This window comes from Uloborus diversus, chromosome 6 (assembly GCF_026930045.1).
Source record: "Uloborus diversus isolate 005 chromosome 6, Udiv.v.3.1, whole genome shotgun sequence".
NCBI lineage: Eukaryota > Metazoa > Arthropoda > Arachnida > Araneae > Uloboridae > Uloborus > Uloborus diversus.
In genome coordinates, this window is record NC_072736.1 from 31,513,597 (window position 1) to 31,531,411 (window position 17,815).

At 32.8% G+C, this 17,815-nt stretch overlaps 1 protein-coding gene across 1 annotated transcript in view; it reads left to right on the forward strand.

Annotated features, from left to right (window-relative positions):
- LOC129224072 (uncharacterized) overlaps window positions 1-10,642 on the forward strand; it is a gene marked incomplete in the record, with an annotated part of 55,521 nt that extends 44,879 nt beyond the window's left edge. Inside the window, 1 exon segment of the mRNA XM_054858474.1 lies at window positions 9,673-10,642. Coding sequence (XP_054714449.1) covers window positions 9,673-10,485 — 813 coding nt within the window.
- Between the last annotated feature and the right edge of the window lie 7,173 nt (window positions 10,643-17,815).

The following is a 17,815-nucleotide window of genomic DNA, read 5'->3' on the forward strand; positions in this document are numbered from 1 at the left end:
CCCGAAGCAATAGCTATATTTTGTCACCATCTGACGACGTTATACGGACTCGGGCTAACCTTGCCTCAAAGGGGATTGTTTTTTTGTTTCCTTTTATATATATATATATATATATATATATATATATATATTATATATATATATATATATATATATATATATATATATATATATATATATATATATATATATATATATATATATATATATATATATATATATATATATATATATATAAGATACTTCTGCTAATTTTTTTTTCGAGTTCGTATATGAGAAAATTTTTATCATTTACGATAAACGCCAAAGCAAACAGATTCCCCGACGAAATACTAAATTTTCCCCGACGGGGGGGCAAGACGTTTCCGACAGGGGGGCAATTGCCCCCCCTGCCCCTCCCTTGGAGCCACGTCTGCCAATCCCAGACAAGGTTAAAAATCACTTATTATGAATAAGGATATGAATATTGTTTTCAAGGTTTTGATTTTAATTTGGAAATGTCTCATAACATTTGACTAGGGTTTCTTCAGAAATATGCTCCTGCGCTAGATCAGTTGCAGGTCATTTTTCCTCCACGTTATGCTAAAGTAGACATTAAAGGTCACATTTTTTAGAATCGAAAATATTTGTGTGTAATTATATTTGAAAGTATTGAAAATGCCTTCACGTGCTGATGGCCTAGTACTGAAAAAGTTCTGGAAACTTAAGCTTTCCTTCAAAATTTTCAAAGAGCTCAAAACACATCAAAAAATTGAGAATACGACTTTCTTTTCTGTTTTTAAATGCTTTTTTTTTTATGGAATACTAAATTTGAAGCTGCTTCAATAAATAATTGGAAGAAGAATTTTAAAAAGTTAAGATAAAGAGCTAGGTAAATTTCATAAAATGTGGTGTACGAAGTTATTTTTTAATGCAGGATTTGGTTCAACCCTGTCACATTGCAACTTAATGATATTTAATTAGTTTAGTAACGGCACTGTGAGACCGTAATAAATTTCCTTCAACCGTAAAATTACAATATCTAAATGTAATGCATGAAATTTCTTTGTAAATATTATTCAATAGATTTAACTAAACAATTTCTTGAACACTGTATCCCCATGCTTAAAATGATTAATAATTCGCATGTAAAATGAGCACTGTCTTCTCGTGATTATTTCAATCGTGTATCTATTTTTGTAGGAGCTTTTCTTTTTTTTTTTTGTGATAATTGAAATCTTTCAAATCAGATACATTGGTGTTTTTGTGATTGTACAAAAGCTTGACCATTTACCGTATTACCCCGCATTATCCGGCATGCGCAAAATTCGGGATTCACCAGATTTTCAATAACACTTGCCTGGTCCTTTCCGGCATGCCGGAAAAATCGAGGTTAGGAAAAAAAAAAAAATAATATAAAAAATATATGATCAGCTTAAAAATGAATATAAGTTCTTTTCATATCTTATTGATATTAACAAACTGTTTAATTTTGTGAAAATATTTACTAACAATGCCATTTGTTATTTTAACAAGAAAAATATTGTTTGATAACAAATAATTTTATAAAAATTAAATTGGAGCTATGTAAGCAAACATTTAAGCAGTAAGAGTCCGCCCCTAAACCAGTGCTAAATAATTTACCATAGCTATTCAATAAATAGAAATTAAACTTACCTCTCTGAAAGGAACCTAAAATATTTTTATGTAAAAAAAATATGAATAAATCGCAGTAACGATGATTGTTTCTGAACTGATTATTTTATTGGCATGTAATTAAGAGCCATTGTCTGTAAGAATCAGGCAGTTTTGAACATTTGTGATTGTTGACATTTCTAATTTTTTTTATTTTCACATATGTTGTTCCTTATCATGAATGTAATGTAAATCCGAAATTTGAGCTTTGTCTGACTCACCGTTTTTGAGAATAAAAATTTTTTTTGTTTAGGGGGCGTGGCACATTTTTGCTGGTTTTTAAAATTTGCAGATTTTAATGTGCTTGTTGCTTGAAGCGTCCTTATAATGACATGGATTTTTTAATTCCATATTACTATAAGATCTTGTTAGACACTGTTACAGATGTCAAATCGGTGTCACTACGAGGGCGACGCCCACGAACTCTTTAAAAATGACCGAAAATGAAATTTTTTCTATATTCAAGGCCAATTTTCTCAAAGCGCCTTCATGATGACACCAACATTTTTAGATCATTTTCTAGCCACATTTACATACATCAAAAATATATATCAAAATCGGTGTCAATATAAGGACAAAAGAAGATATTGGAACTTTTATTCGATAAATTTCACAAAACCACAAATTTTTAGAATCTAATCACAACTGTCGCCCTCATAGCAGAGATCTGATACTACATTAGGTTGATAACCAACATGTTTGTCTAACATTTGCACAAAAAAATCGGTGTCACTCCTATTATTTTTGGAAATATAATCGTTCCAAGTTAGCCTTTAGCCAACGGCGGTACATATGCTGTACCGACAAAAAGTGCTCTCTTCCTACGGCTGTGGTACAACGTCTGTACCAGTCCTTCCCTTCCCCCTCCAGTTACTTCCCGCAGTTGATAATCCTTTCACACACGCCTACGCAGGGAGAAAATGAATGAAACGCACTACACCCCTTTTGGGGGTCTGTCAATCAGAGGCGTTTGGCATAGTTTTGTTCCCAGTGAAGGAATGTGTGGCGAAGTTTCAAAAAAGACGGGAGAAAGAAAAGAAGAAGTAAAATACTTGAAGGAAAGAAAAATTTTTGATAGCCTTTTTCTGTTTAATAACCCAATAGTAAGGCTCCCTATAATTAATAACAGCATATTTTACTGAGTACAAAACACCTATTTAGTTTAAGCAGTGTAGATATTTAGGGAGCAGAGCGCAAGAAACATCATTCTCCAAAATATTTCTTTTGTTATGGTTTTATAAAAATAATTAAACACTTGAAAAGCATATCTTATTTTGCTAACTTTTCGAAAATGAATATCATGCTGAATAAGAAACAACTTATCAATTTGCGATTTGCCACGTTTCATTTATTTCTTTATTTACATTTTAACTGAAAATTATTTGGAATACCGTTTCAACAAAACATGGAAAACATTCTAAAATCAATAAATTTGAAAGAGAGGTCCAATTAAGAATCTGTGTCGTGAATCTTTTGGTTTGAAAATTGAAAGTAAGACTAAATGCTCATTTTTTTTTATATAAAAAGAGTCACTAGCAAAGCCAGAATTATCTTCTGGAGGGGGTTTTCTGTTCAAAACGAGCCTTTTCATATGTAAAAGTTATTGCACTAGGGATGGCAAGAATGTTAAAATCAAGGGCTCTGAGGGGTGTTTTTACCCCCCCCCCCACCCCCTTCGCTACGCCTCAAAATCTATCTAATTGATCATTTATTGAGTGAAAAGCATAAAAACTTAATTTTGATATTTTAGAATATATAAATGTATTTCCTTGATATTTTGTCTATAGCGAATATTATTTCAGTGGAAAGTCAAAAGGACTAAGGATATGCTGAATGAAACAAAATAAGTATGGTACACCGGGGCACGTTTACGAGGATTTTTTTTTTTCGCTGAATTTTTTAATTTTATGGTTCAACTTAGGAATTCTTAAACGTTATGGCCTTATAAAGCAGTTAATAAAGTATAAATTTGTGCATTCAGTTTTCCCCCTGTTTGTATTTAAGGGGCTTAAAATGTTAATTTTTAAGTCAAAGTCGGTTGCTCCTCTTTCTTCCTTGCGCAAAAAAAAAGAGGTTAAGTGAAAAGATTTATAAGAGCACCTAATATATCTTACTCAGTTTTCAATGAGAGTCTTATGTCTGTTTATTTTTTTTCTGTTAATTAATTCTTACATTTGGAACTGTTTATGCCAGTAAAAAATGGAAGAAAGAGGTTGGTTTTCTGTTTACTCATGCGTATTTTTTTTTTACTTATCTTCTCTTACTCACAAATAACAACGTACTGGGTAGTGAAAATGTATTATAAAGATAGTACATAAATAGGAAATGTTGAAAAGAGGAAAGACTTGGAATCTAAAACAAATTTGCCCAGATATTTTTCTTGTGCATTGTGAAGGGAGCGGAACTTAATCCTTCAACAATTACTAGAGGTATTTCAACCACAATTAGAAGAAAGAGTGAATGGGGATATCAGGGGATTTGTAGGCTGTCTCTCCATATTATCTCACTCGACAGTGATTGACTTTGAAACGCCAGCTTCATATACAAAAGAGGGTGCCTTGCATGCTCTAAAAGATAGATAAGCGCTAACATTCTTCATGTAAATGAATACGGTGTTCAAGCATATTCCGCTTGCACCTGCTCAGAAAAGCAAAGCAAGGAATTGTTCGCTATTATTGTGGATTCTTTCTTGGACACACGTATTAGTGTCATCATTTTTCTGAATAGCAAAGCTGAAAAGCAAAGTTGCCTCCCTTGAATCTAAGGTATTCTACATTGTATTTACAATGGCTTTGGTCTCAGTTGAACGCTATTTACCTCCGCATTTTAGCGCATAGATAAGGACATCTGGCATTTATTGAATCCAGTGGTCTACCTCACAAATAGAGTTTGATATTTATTATTTTGTTGTCGTTAGCCTTAGGTTAGATGAGAAGCGTTATTTCAGTGATTTCAGTTTTAAAACTGAATTAAATGTACTTACAGAAAATCTAAACCTAGAGAACCCCATAAGGAACAAGGAGGGAAAAAAATTATTTTCAAACCATTGAATAAGTGATGACTAGCCAAGTATAGTGTCCCACTATAGTAACCCTGTATTGCGGAGAGCTCAGCGGTCGAAGTGGACATCGCCCCCTTTATGCTGTCCTATTCGGGGGGGGGGGGAAGGAACTAAGAAAGCTTTGAGCCGTAGGGAGAGGGAAAAGATAATTGTATAGTTGCCGTAGCCTAAAGGTTAGTACGTTATGGCGTTTTTTTTAATATTTATTTATTTAATATTTTCACACCCAGATTTTTTTTTTGAACATATTTATTTTTAATTTAATACAAAGAAGTGTACCTTATAACATAAACAGCTTTGGGCAGCAAGAGAGTATTTTTCTTGAATAGAAAATGCCCGTTTTGATATAAGTACCAGGTGGATCTATTGTGCATAACATATCTAGATTATTATACCAATACTCGTCTTGTTTTTCCGGCCAAACAAATTTATTTATTCCAATTGTTCTTGGCATGCATTTGACCTAAACTTGCAAATGGTCAACTTCTACTATTTTTCTGGAATACCGTGTTTTCCCATGCTTTAGTGCTACAAAATTAGCAGTTTTCAATAAAAGATGACCGTCTTTCTGAAATTGGTTGATTTGATTTTTAATGTTTTCTTCGTTTTGGTCTACGTTACCTCAAATTCAGTTTCAGATTCTGAATGTTCGCTTTCTTCAATATTCTCATTTGATGCATTGAGAATGCATTCGTTTTTTTTTTTTTTGTTTCTTCCATCGAAAAAAAAAGGGATGGGATTTGGTTCATAGTACAATACTCTGAAGCAACGAACAGTTTTTTCCCTGTTACGAACTGCATTTCTCATTAAATGTGCAACTTGACAGGGATGTTGTTTTTTCCCAGTATTTTCACCAATCGTAAATTGTTCTTATAAATACTGCTTCTGCTTTTAAGTGAACTTGAACTGAGCTCGTAAAGATAGGGCCCATCCAATTTCATTAAATTGAACTTGTGGCAATGTAGAGGTGTTTATTAGTTGAAAATTTGAAGCATTTATATAAGATGTTTGTAAGAGCTTCTCTCTATACATTTTTCGTATAAAATCCATTTGAAAGTTTAGGTCAAATGTATGTCAAGAACAATTGGAATAAATAGATTTGTTTGGCCGAAAAAGCAAGATGAGTATTGCTATGATAATCTAGACATATTAAGCACAATACATCCGCCTGTACCTATATCAAAACGGGCATTTTCTATTCAAGAAAAAGACGCACTTACTGCCCAAAGCTGTTTATGTTAAAAGATACACTTTTTTGTATTAAATTGAAAATAAATATGTTCAAAAAACTATCTTGGGGTGAAAAGATTAAATAAATAAATATTAAAAAAAACGCCATAACGTACTAACTTCGAACGATCATATTTCCAAAAATATTAGGAGTGACACCGATTTTTTTCGTGCAAATGTTAGACAAACATGTTGGTTATCAACCCAATTTAGTATCAGATCTCTGCTATGAGGGCGACAGTTGTAGTTAGATTTTAAATATTTGTGTTTTTGTGAAATTTATCGAATAAAAGTTCCAATATCTTCTGGCGCCCTTATAGTGACACCGATTTTGATACATATTTTTGATGTATGTAAGTGTGGCTAGAAAATGATCTAAAAATGTTGGTGTCATCATGAAGGCGATTCGAGAAAATTGGCCATGAATATAGAAAAAAAATCATTTTCGGTCATTTTTAAACGGAGTTTGTGGGCGTCGCCCTCGTAGTGTCACCGATTTGACAGCTGTAACAGTATCTAACAATACCATATAGTAATATGGAATTAAAAAATCCATGTCATTATAAGGACGCTTCAAGCAACAAGCACATTAAAATCTGCAAATTTGAAAAACCAGCAAAAATGTGCCACGCCCCCTAAACAAAAAAAAAATATTTTCTCAAAAACGGTGAGTCAGACAAAGCTCAAATTTCGTATTTACATTACATTCATAATAAGGAACAACCTATGTGAAAATAAAGAAAATTAAAAATCCCAGCAATCACAACCTGCCTGATCCTTACAGAGAATGGCTCTTAAATCCATTAATTATGTCCTACCATAAATAGCCCGCACATGTTATATGAAATGCACATTTATTTTGAAAAAAGGTTACTTTCGCGATTTATTTATTTTTTTACTTACAGTAGTTTGACTTTTGATTGGACCGGAACGGGAAAATTTACTTTTGTTTTAATGCGAAATAAACCCCGAATTATCCGGCATGCCGGAAAATTCGAATTTCTCGGCGTGCTGGTCAACCTCGCTTTTTTCCGGCATGCCGAATAATGCGGGGTAGTACGGTAATTGTTCTTCTGTATTGGAAGACTAATTTCCTGACCCATATAAAAAAGCTGTTGAACTTTTTTCTCGCGTAAGAACATTTGGAAGAATCCGATATTTGAACGAAAAACTTTCTGATTACAAAAGGTACGCCGGCATTTTTTTTTTTAAATGGACTTTATCACAGAAGAAAACTTTGTAGAATATTCCGAAAGATTTCAATTAATTACTGTAACGTAATGTTTTGTAGAATTCAGACATGAAGAAATTTTTCAGTCTACAAATAAGTTAGCTTTATAAATTTGGCGATAATCATTGAAACTTTAAACTTGGTTTACGTTGCTAAATTTCAATACGTTATTTATAAATTGAAGTGAATAAAATGTTGATTAATAATTTCAGTAAACACCCATTAATCTGGGAAAACCATTTAAATGTACATACGGTATAAATGAAGAACGCGTTAGTGCAATAATGTATTTTTGTAAGGCTGTATTTTTATTTTTTTAATTTTCTTTAATGCAGTTTTATATTTCATTCTCTTGAATTCAAAATGCAACTTTTACTGTGTTCAAGTATTTTACTTATGTACATTGATTGAATTTAAAGGTTGTTTTGTTTAATTCGTTTTAAACAATCTAGATGACCTGGATCCTCTATTAGTCCAGGTTAATGAGGTTCTACTTCAGTTTTCAAAAACAACGTTTGTTAAGATTCTTGTTCAGAGCTATAGTTACTTCGTAAAAAATAATTTTCTCTAAAACATATCGGCAGTATTTAGATTCAAATGGTATCGCGAAATTCAAATATATTTTAATTATTCCTTATATCAATCTTATCTCTTTCATTTTATTTGAGACAAGATTGAAATAACAATGTTATTAATATTATTTAAAGCCTAAACTGACAACATTATGTACACACGAGAGGAAACTTGACAAGCACAGTAAATTATTTTCATTTCTTTATAAACTCAATTTTATTGTGCGAAATTTCCGCTTTCTACCCCTTTAAAACATGAATATTGGCTAAAGAATATCCAAAACTACACAAGAGAAACGAAAAATTTGTATTGTAGATTTTAATTAGGTTTACTGTTTTTCGTATCGCTTATTAACTTGTCGATGAGACTCAAAGCATTTACCCTTGTATTTCATTCCTTTTTGAAGCTTAACCCTCAAGAAATAACATAAAAACGGGAAAAGAGTGAGGAATTACACACGCACGCACAACACAAATGTCCCAGATCGAGTGTACCTAGTGACGTCACTGGCACTTTCCCCCTCGTTCCTACTTTCGAGGCACTAAGACCTAGCCCTTCCTCTTCTATGGCTCTGGGTTCTAGGGCTCTTTCCCGGAAATTTTCAAGTCCAGAAAACGCAGGCTACTTTTTATGTAGTTTAGTTTTGGATTTTCGAAAGGAACTCTAAAGACAAATATTAAATACAGTGAAAAATTTAGAAAATCAATTGCTTGAAAATTTTATAAATACAGAAAATCAGAATCTAACTTGCATTCGGCGCTGAGACCTCCAGTAACTACACGCCTGAACATAAATTTTTTTAAAAAAAATTGGGAGTATGAAAGTTGCAGTATAAATGCTACTTGAATTGTGGACATCAGGGTTTCCTACACTCCTGTAACACAATCACACATCATATACAGTAGAACCTCTAAATAAGAGACACTAAGGGGACCGGAAATTTTGTCCCTTAAATAGAGGTGTCCCTTCTTTGGAGGTATATGAAATGATGCATGCAGTATGTTAACTCAGAAAAATTTCGTACTAAACATAAAGTAATTAAGATTTAAGGCAAAAATGCTAAAAATGATTTATACTGAATGAAATTTAAAAAGGAATTAAATTTCAAATGTTATTTTTTAAATAACTAAAATTTAATGAAAAAATTGACAATGGTATAGTTTTGTTACATACATGAATCATTTTGAAGTAATTCCATGACTGAACATGAATGTACATGAACTTGTTCGATTTCATGCAATTTAAAATTTAATAAGATATAAATTTCAATCAGAGTTCACATAAATTTTTTTTATGCGAAGCCATTCACGGCTGTTGATTATCCTTCGGCTGTTAGCCTACTTGAAAAAAATACTAAGAAGGGAAAACGTGCATGCACATTTTAGCAAGAATTTCACAGTACACATATTTGTACACGTTAATGTCAAACTTTCATCAGTTTAATTTTAGATTTTTGAATTCCAGTAACTTCAACAATTTGTACGATTTGTAGCAAGTTTTCTCTGTAACTGGCGCTTAAATAGAGTGTCCCTTATTCAGAGGCAGATACATGGAGTTCCCAATTCAAAGGGACTGGGACCAGGAAAAATGTCCCTAAATAGAGGTGTCCCTTACAGGAGGTACTACTGTATATATACAGTGACTTATGACTCTAAGTATGTGTGTAACCCCTCCTCATTATTCTGGTTGCGCCATTGTGCATTAATAAATTAATAATTTCTTATCTTAAAGCATTATTTTAAATGACGTATCAAATAGATATAATTGTTGGTTACGAATTTAGGAATTCATCCAGTTTTATGCTTTTTTTTTTGTGTGAAGCTCAAAAGGCTCTTTTGTTATGCTTTTGGTAAGTAGTGACAACGACAACTGTTTAAGGTCTTTCTCTTTTTTATTTTAGCAGAACCAAGATCACAGCACAAGCAGCAACAGAGCCTCAAAGCCACCAATACCAGCGCCTAGACCCAGCAAAGCATTTACACCTATTGTACTAAGTGAAACCAGTCCACTGGAATGTGCGTTTGACTCAAGAAATGCAGATACAAGCAGTTTGACAAAACTAGACATTTCTGACTCTAGTGCTTTCTTTTGTGCATCAGAGAATGACAGAAGTGAAGATCTCTCTCACGACAATTGGCTAATTGAAGTAAGTTCTTTCGATGTACCACAGACGCCAAAACATCAACAGAATGATGACTTAATCAAAGAAGAATCAATCTATGAGAACATAAAACCTTACGATCCTCCCAGCAGCAAACCTGGAAATCAGGACTACTCCAGAAATCTGGAATTTGGTTGCCACACGCTCCCAAAGTCGACAAGCCAATCTTTGATTTCCAGAGATCACCAGAAGAGCAGTTACCACGAAAAGAAATTTCCAACTATGGGCATTTCTAGCACCTTAAGCAGGAAAGTGAACGGACTTACCGAAGCGGATATCCTTCCGACATTGTACGCAACATCAAAAGTGAAAAACATTTATTCAATGAGGGAACAGATTCCAAGTGACTTGGAGGACAAATCGCCAGAATTCAAGAAGATGTGGGTCACACGACCAGAAAAACTGACTTTCCAAGACAAGATTCGAAAGTTTTCTATTCAAGCTGGTGAGAATGATTTGCCAAGGGATAAAGTAAAAAACTCTCGTGCACAACGGGAACTTGAGATTAAATTTAATGATGGACAGAAAAGAGCAGCTGCACTTAGTGAATCATAAAGAACTCTGGCAATACTGCATTTACTTAAAATGTTTGCGGCAACAGAGTGAGATATTGGATGAAACATAATTGAACTCTAAACAAAAAGAATTTTTAAACAATTTTCTTTAACTATTTTGACGTATTTTTTCGTGGGAACATTTGGATGTTACGTATTTTAACACTCATAAAAATTATTTAATTCACTTGAGTTTCTTTTTTCATTTTAACAATTTCACTGTGTTTCAAATTAATTCTTCTTCACTGTGACTGATACTGAGCTACAAAGATAACTATACTTGGGCCCTTCAATTCAAAGTTTCCCAATAGGGATGTAGATTTTAAAAACATCTCTCTTACACACGCGTGTGTGAAGACTCAAATGGTAAGGAAGAGAAATTATCAAAAATAAAACAAAAACATATGACAGTGTGGATTAATTGAAAAAAAAAAAAAAAAACACCTAAATGCGCACAAACGCAGCAATATGTTCATCAAAGTAAAAATGATGGAGCTATTATATGGATAAGAAATAAAACCGTGACGCTTGGGATTCATCAGCCTCCACCATGGATGAATCTCAAGCAAATTCAAGTCTTAATGTTTACTTCTACCTGAAACAAAGAAGATGAAGGCTAAACTTACTGTAAAACTTGACCACAAAGAAATGGCAGATGATCTTGAAGCAAAAACATAATTCGTAATAGATAAAATCAGTCAGAAAGCACCGAGTGGTAAGAATAGTTCTTGCTGATCATATTTATTCCAAAACGGTAGCAAAAAAACTATTGCGAATGATGCAAATGATGTTTCCGCTTGATGGTCATCCGCCATCACTCCTTGGTCAAGCTTTATACCCCGATTGCAAATAAGAAGTAATCGGGAGATGAGGGTTAGGGCATTTTTTGCCATGCCCAAAAACAAAGGCGGCAAAACCGATAGCATAATACACTGTTCCATTATCCACTAGTCCGAATTCAAGCAGTTATAAACTAGAAAAGTATCCGGTAAATTTTCAAAACAGTATCCGTGAACCTAATCCAAAATTAAGTTAGTCTGAAATTTAAAAATTAAGACCACGACAAGAACAACATCTTACAAAACGCGCGTTTTGATGCGGCCATTATAAAAAGCATGATTACAAATACTCCAAGGGAGCATAACATTCATCGAAGTTAAACAGAAAAAAAATAATGTCCTAGAAATGTTTTGGGGAAAAAATTATTTAGAAGCTTTTTTTTTAAGTAAATTAATTTCGTTATTAAAAGATAATTCAGTTTTGTAAATTCTTTTAATGCAAATTGCTCGCCCCCAAATATTCAATGATTTTTTTTTTGCCGAAATATGACTGAAAGCTCTGCAAATTTAACTGCCGAAGAAAAGTCGAATTCAAGTTTTTTTCAGTCACAGATATTAGGCGAAACAATTGGAAGCAATCTAAGTTTAACTGGATTTTTTAACCGACTTCAAAACGGAGGCGGTTATCAATTCAAACCGTATGTTTTTATTTTTTTTTTGTTCACTCATAGCGTCTTACCTAGTGAACCGATTTTGTCAAAGAAAGAGGAAAAAAAAGCATGAAAGAAGGCTTAATGCATCTTAAAAATCCCCCCCCCCCCAAAAAAAGGCAAAAATAAACAAAATAATTAAATAATGTCGAAGAATTTTAAATTGGAAAGTAGGATAGTAGATGGGACAAAATGTCTGTCGGTCAGTCTGTCCCCCTAACTTTTGAATGAATAGTCAGATTCGAACAATTTTTTTTTATGCTTGAAAGATCTCGGCGAGGACATCTCATTCCCACATTTCAATTTTTGATTTGAACACTTTTTCACTCAATTTCAAACAGTTCAAAAAGACTTAACATTAACACCAACTGAGAAATTCAAGGCAAATAGGGCACTTATATCCTGCACTTGTGGAGGTGAGTTTGCTTCAAACAAACTTTATATTAAAAAGTTTCTGATTTGAACAATTTTCTATTCAATTTTGAACAGTTCAAATTCCTTGAAATTAGCGCCTACGGCGAAGCTAAAAGTCAATAGATCTCGAACTTAAAGGCGTATTTACTTCAAGCAAATTTTGTTAGAAATAGCTCTTGATGACTAACTCCCGACTCCGACTCCTGTACCCGAAAAATAGTTGGACTCCGACTCCGTAGCCTTGGCAAACATTTAGATACAGAGGTAAAATGACTGATTCCGACTCTTGGAATTTCACACTCGGAGTCTATCCTGTAGTATTTAGTAGGCTTAAAATGTCAGTAATCCAACGTTATTAAGCACAAAACTTGCAAATAATTGCTTAATAATTGCTTAATAACGTTGGATTACTGACATTTTAATTTTTCAGCACAAAGGTATTTATTCTTTATTTAGTAGGCTTGTTTTGTGAAAGACTTTTTTATTTCCTTTTTAGAGTTGATATACATGTACTTAAGTCGAAATGGGCTGATGCCACTCTCTGAGACATTTCTCCGTCGTTAATTGAATTGAGACACAATCGTAATTTTCCCTCCGAATAACCTGCATACTTCCTACTTCCAGGGGTTCTCTTTTACTTTCGGACCCTATTTATGACCAGATCTGCAAATATACAGGCATAAATAGTAACTAACCTCCTTATTTTTTAAAAGATTATAAAATTTACTTAACGTATATTAGTGATGAAATGTGGTCAGGGGCTACTTGAACCTGGGTTCAAGTAGCCCCATTTTAAGGAAACTAGTGCACGTTTACTTATATTAGTTACTGTCTTATTAATACAGCTATGTTTCTTAAAACACTGTTATTTTATTAAGAAATACAAAAGATAAGAATGCAAACAAAAAACTGTATTTACCTTGATGATATCAGATGTGTGCATGAACTTACATGTGGAATTTTGCAGACACTAAAAACAACTCTTTAGACAACTTGCAATCATAACCTCAATCAAAAAAAAAAAAAAAGGCGGGGAATAGCAGAAACTTTGTTTCATGCACCAGCCTCTGCCTAGTACTGCTACCTGTCAGAGAGAAGGTTAACTAAGTCTATAGGGCCCATTCATTAATTACGTAAAAGTCACAAGGGGGAGGGGGGTTGGAAAAATCTCTACATACCCTTACTTTGGAAGGGGGGGGGGGGGGTCAAACCCATTCTTACGTAATATTTTCCGAGTCGACATTTTATAGTAGAAATAGCGCTATCAAGTGGTTTGGCAATGATTATATTTCATTTGCGTCTGGAAGGTAAAAAACGTATTAGGATCAGCTGTTGTAAAAAACGTATTAGGATCAGCTGTTTTTCATTTCTTTTACGAAGAATACATAGTGTAAAATATAATAAAAGAATCGCAGTATGCATAGCATGTTTTATTTTTAATTAGTATCGTATCATGTAGAAAAAAAAAATGTCGAAAAAACATTCAGTCTAAATTCTAACTTTTTAGTAGATATTTCTTTACCCAAAAAGATTTAATATAACTATTAAGGTTTAATTTTAATAGTGAATTTAATTACGATTCCAGTGATGCAAGATTCGTTAGTTTATTATTTTGAAAAACGAAGGGGAATCTTGCGTAAAATAAGGGGGTAGGGGGTTTGAAAAATCTTACGTACCCTCACCTGAGGGGGAAGGGGGGGGGGTCAAAAATTGCCAAAATCTTCTTTACAGAACTAATGAATGGCCCCATATGCAATTTTATAGGACCAGGACGGATTTTAAACACTTTTTTCTTCTCCACGGTTCAAGTAGCCCAAGTATACGATACATTAAAAATTCAGTTTTTGTGTAAAAAACGGTAATATAAGTTAAGAAATGGGTTAAAGCAGTTTGAGGGGTATTTACAAATGTCTAAAATAATTTAGTGTGCTTATAAAAAATTCTTTTTTATACCATTTTCCACAACGTGAAATTTCGACTTACGCATGGGGTCTTGGAGGGCATCCCTCGCGTAAGTTGAGACTTGACTACACATATTTTAATACTGTCGTTACATTTTTCTTGCACAAAATAATTTCTGTAAACTGAATATTATTATAAAAAAAGTATCAACTAGAAAATTCAAGAAACTGGAGTAGACGTGTGAGTATACCCCTCCCCCATTACGTGCATAGTAGTGCATAATAAGAGGGAAAAAAATATAACTATACGGCATAATAACATAATTTTTAAAAAATACTAAGCACTTTCTATAACGCACTCAAAAGGACAAAATAACCTTTCTGGGTCAGGAAGGACAGTTTAAGCATTCCTGTAGTAATTCCAAGAAAATGACACCACAAACGAAGAAAAGTGCGGCCAAGTCATGAAAAGAATTTCTCTCTCTCTCTCTTATCATTATCTAGCTTTCAATCATAAATTTGAGTGTTCAAACAAGCATATTTTTTTAAGGGGAAAGTTTGGTTGAAATGACTAGAATTGCACTTTTCTTCATTTGTGGTGTCATTTTCTTGGAATTTTCGAAAACTACAGGAATGCTTAAATTGTCCTTCCTGACCCAGAAATGTTATTTTGTCCTTTTGAGTGCGTTATGAAAAGTGCTTAGTATTTTTTTTAAAAAATTCTGTTATTTTATTCTCTTTAGTGTAAATGTATTTCAGAAATACAATAATTTTACCGTTACGAAACTTCACCTCATTTTTTTATATAAATGCTCGGTACTTAAAGGGAAAAAAACCTATATACGTATCTAAAACTTTGATCAGTTGGCACTAAAATTTAATCCTTGTTCTTCTCTAGGATTTATGCTTGCTAATTTCATGATTGCTTCAGAGAAGCCTTGATTCAAAATTTTCATTATCATTGCTTTTAACATTACTGTTGCAAGGCAACAAAATTTGTAACAATGGGTTTTATATTTAAACATTTAATGGGAAAATTGCATGAAATTTGCCATTTTCCATCCTAACCGAAATACTAATTTTATTTCAGAATTTTAATTTTTCAGCGTTAAGTTGTACCTTAAGATTAAGCAAATCATTTAGTGAAATCCAGAAGTCTCTAAGTGATCTAATTGCTGAAATATAAGCAAAATCAAGCCTCAGATTACACCGTGACAAACAGGCCAAGTATAATAAAAGTGCTTAGTAAAAATCTAAATACAGCAAAAGCACTTCTTCTTCCGGTCCGTTATTTTTGCGAAAATGAAGATATCGGTTATTTTGCTAGCTGAAAATTTCGCGAATTTTATATGAACTAAACCCAAAAGTTGATACATTTCACGAAACTTAAATTTTCGTGATTTCGAGGAGCTTGCGAAAATAAGTGTTTTTGCAGTAGGGTTGGTTTGGGTTAGTGCGACCCCTTTTGAAAATAGTTAGTTTTAAAAATCTTATACAAAATTCTTTAAATAAAAAAATTTCAACTTATTCTCTTATTTTCTCTTGGACATTATCAATAAACAAAAGTTCTTCATTATTTTCTAAAATAATGCTTTAAATATTCTTAATGATTATATTTAAAAAAAAAAAAGAAATTGGTGTCCCTCTTAAGTAAGGGGTAAGTGAATCCCTCCCCCTTATATTTAAATGAAGCATATCTAAAAAAGGGATAAGGGGGTCTTACATGATAAAGTATGTAAATTTTTAGTGTGAATTATTTATTTTTTTTGTAAATGCATCCATTTATGAGATATTTACTGTCTCTTAAATCTGTATCACGGAAAATTTTAAAACGAAAAACAAAACAATTTCATTTGCGAAATTTATTGTAATCCTATAGGTATATATTTTACTTTTACATATAAATGTGTGTTTAATGGACGTAATACAGTTGATGTTGTTTAAGATCAATTTAAGTAAATTAGTCAAACTATAAGTTGAGAAAGAAATTGGAAACACTAAATGACAGCGTCTAAGCAGAGTTGGCTAAGGAAGAACCATTATCGCTTTATCCTCAGTAATTATTCCAACGCCATCTGCATCATGCCAATTAAAAGTGCAACTATTTCTATTCGTTCTTGCTAATTCAACAGTAGTATTTTTTAATTTGTATCACCAACTTCAAACATAAGACCTACTTAAGTCTTAATGGTTTTCTTTCATGTATGTTTCACAAATACATAATCACTAGCTTTAGCAGTTTTTGTAGCTGAACTATCAATTCCCACTGAGTCACCATAGTTGTTATGTATTTCACAAAAACAAATATTTAATCAGAGTTGCTTTCGATTTTGAAATCCCCGTTATTATAAGGGGACCCACTTACCCCATCGTGACCCCCATATTTTATACAAAAATTCGTGTTGCTGTATGAACTTTAAGTTAAACTATACGTGAGAAATTAATGATCATTAAAAGAAATAATAAAAACTAACCCGGAAACATTTCTTTGAAAAATGTTGCTTGAACCCCGCAAAATTTTTTTTTTTTCAGAATTATTTTTCGACTAAGTACTATGACATAGAAACAAATTCCACGAAACCTAAATATGTGCATAACCGATCGCTGTAATGAAAATTAACATGATCAGGGCAAAAAAGTTTGAAAACTTTAATCCATAATTCAATTTTAGGGGGGGGGGGTGACTCACTTACCCTAGTGACCACTTCCCCCAGTCAACCCTATTATACTATTATTCAAGTAAAATCCAAATAACAATTTTAAATCTTGTTTCTTTCAGCAGATGGCGCTACGTGTTATTACTGTACCAAAGTTTGAAATCGAGAGCAAAAAAATGTTTTAAACAAGAAGTTCCGTCTAGAACTAAACGAGCTACTTTCCCAAATACGAATATCTACTTTCTTGTACCTGATCAATATTCTCAAAAATAGCTAAAATCGCAAACTGCTTAAGAAATATTTTTTTAATATTTTAAACTGATTTCTAGGAATAAAATATGTCGTACTCATCTAAAAAATTGATGCGTAAAAATAAATAAATAAATAAATAAAGGACCTTTTAAACAAAGCAGCTGATGCACTTTTTTCCATTAAAAAAAAATCTTTAACTGCTTTCAAATTGAAAAAATAATAATTAAAATTAATAAGATCTTCTTAATATATAAAAATTTTCTGTGCGGTCGTTCGAGGCCTTCGGGTCGTTTGTCACCATAAGGCTTTTAAACGGCTCGACCGATTTTGTTCAAATTTTTTGTGCGTAATTAAGTTGTGGTAAGCATGTTTTCGAAGCGCGATGGATCGAATCGAAAACGTTTTTGTTGATTAATTAATTAATTTAAACATTGGACGGTATACCTCCCAAATGATTAATATTTATTTTAATTTTTTAGAGAGAGAGAGAGAGAGAGAACGTGTGTTCTGTCGTCGTAGTTGAACCATGTGACCAGATCGGTGCTTCTCAACCGTGTTTTCGGGTTATGATAATTTGCGCTGTGAGCTAATGGCATCAATGAGTGGCATTTTATCGCT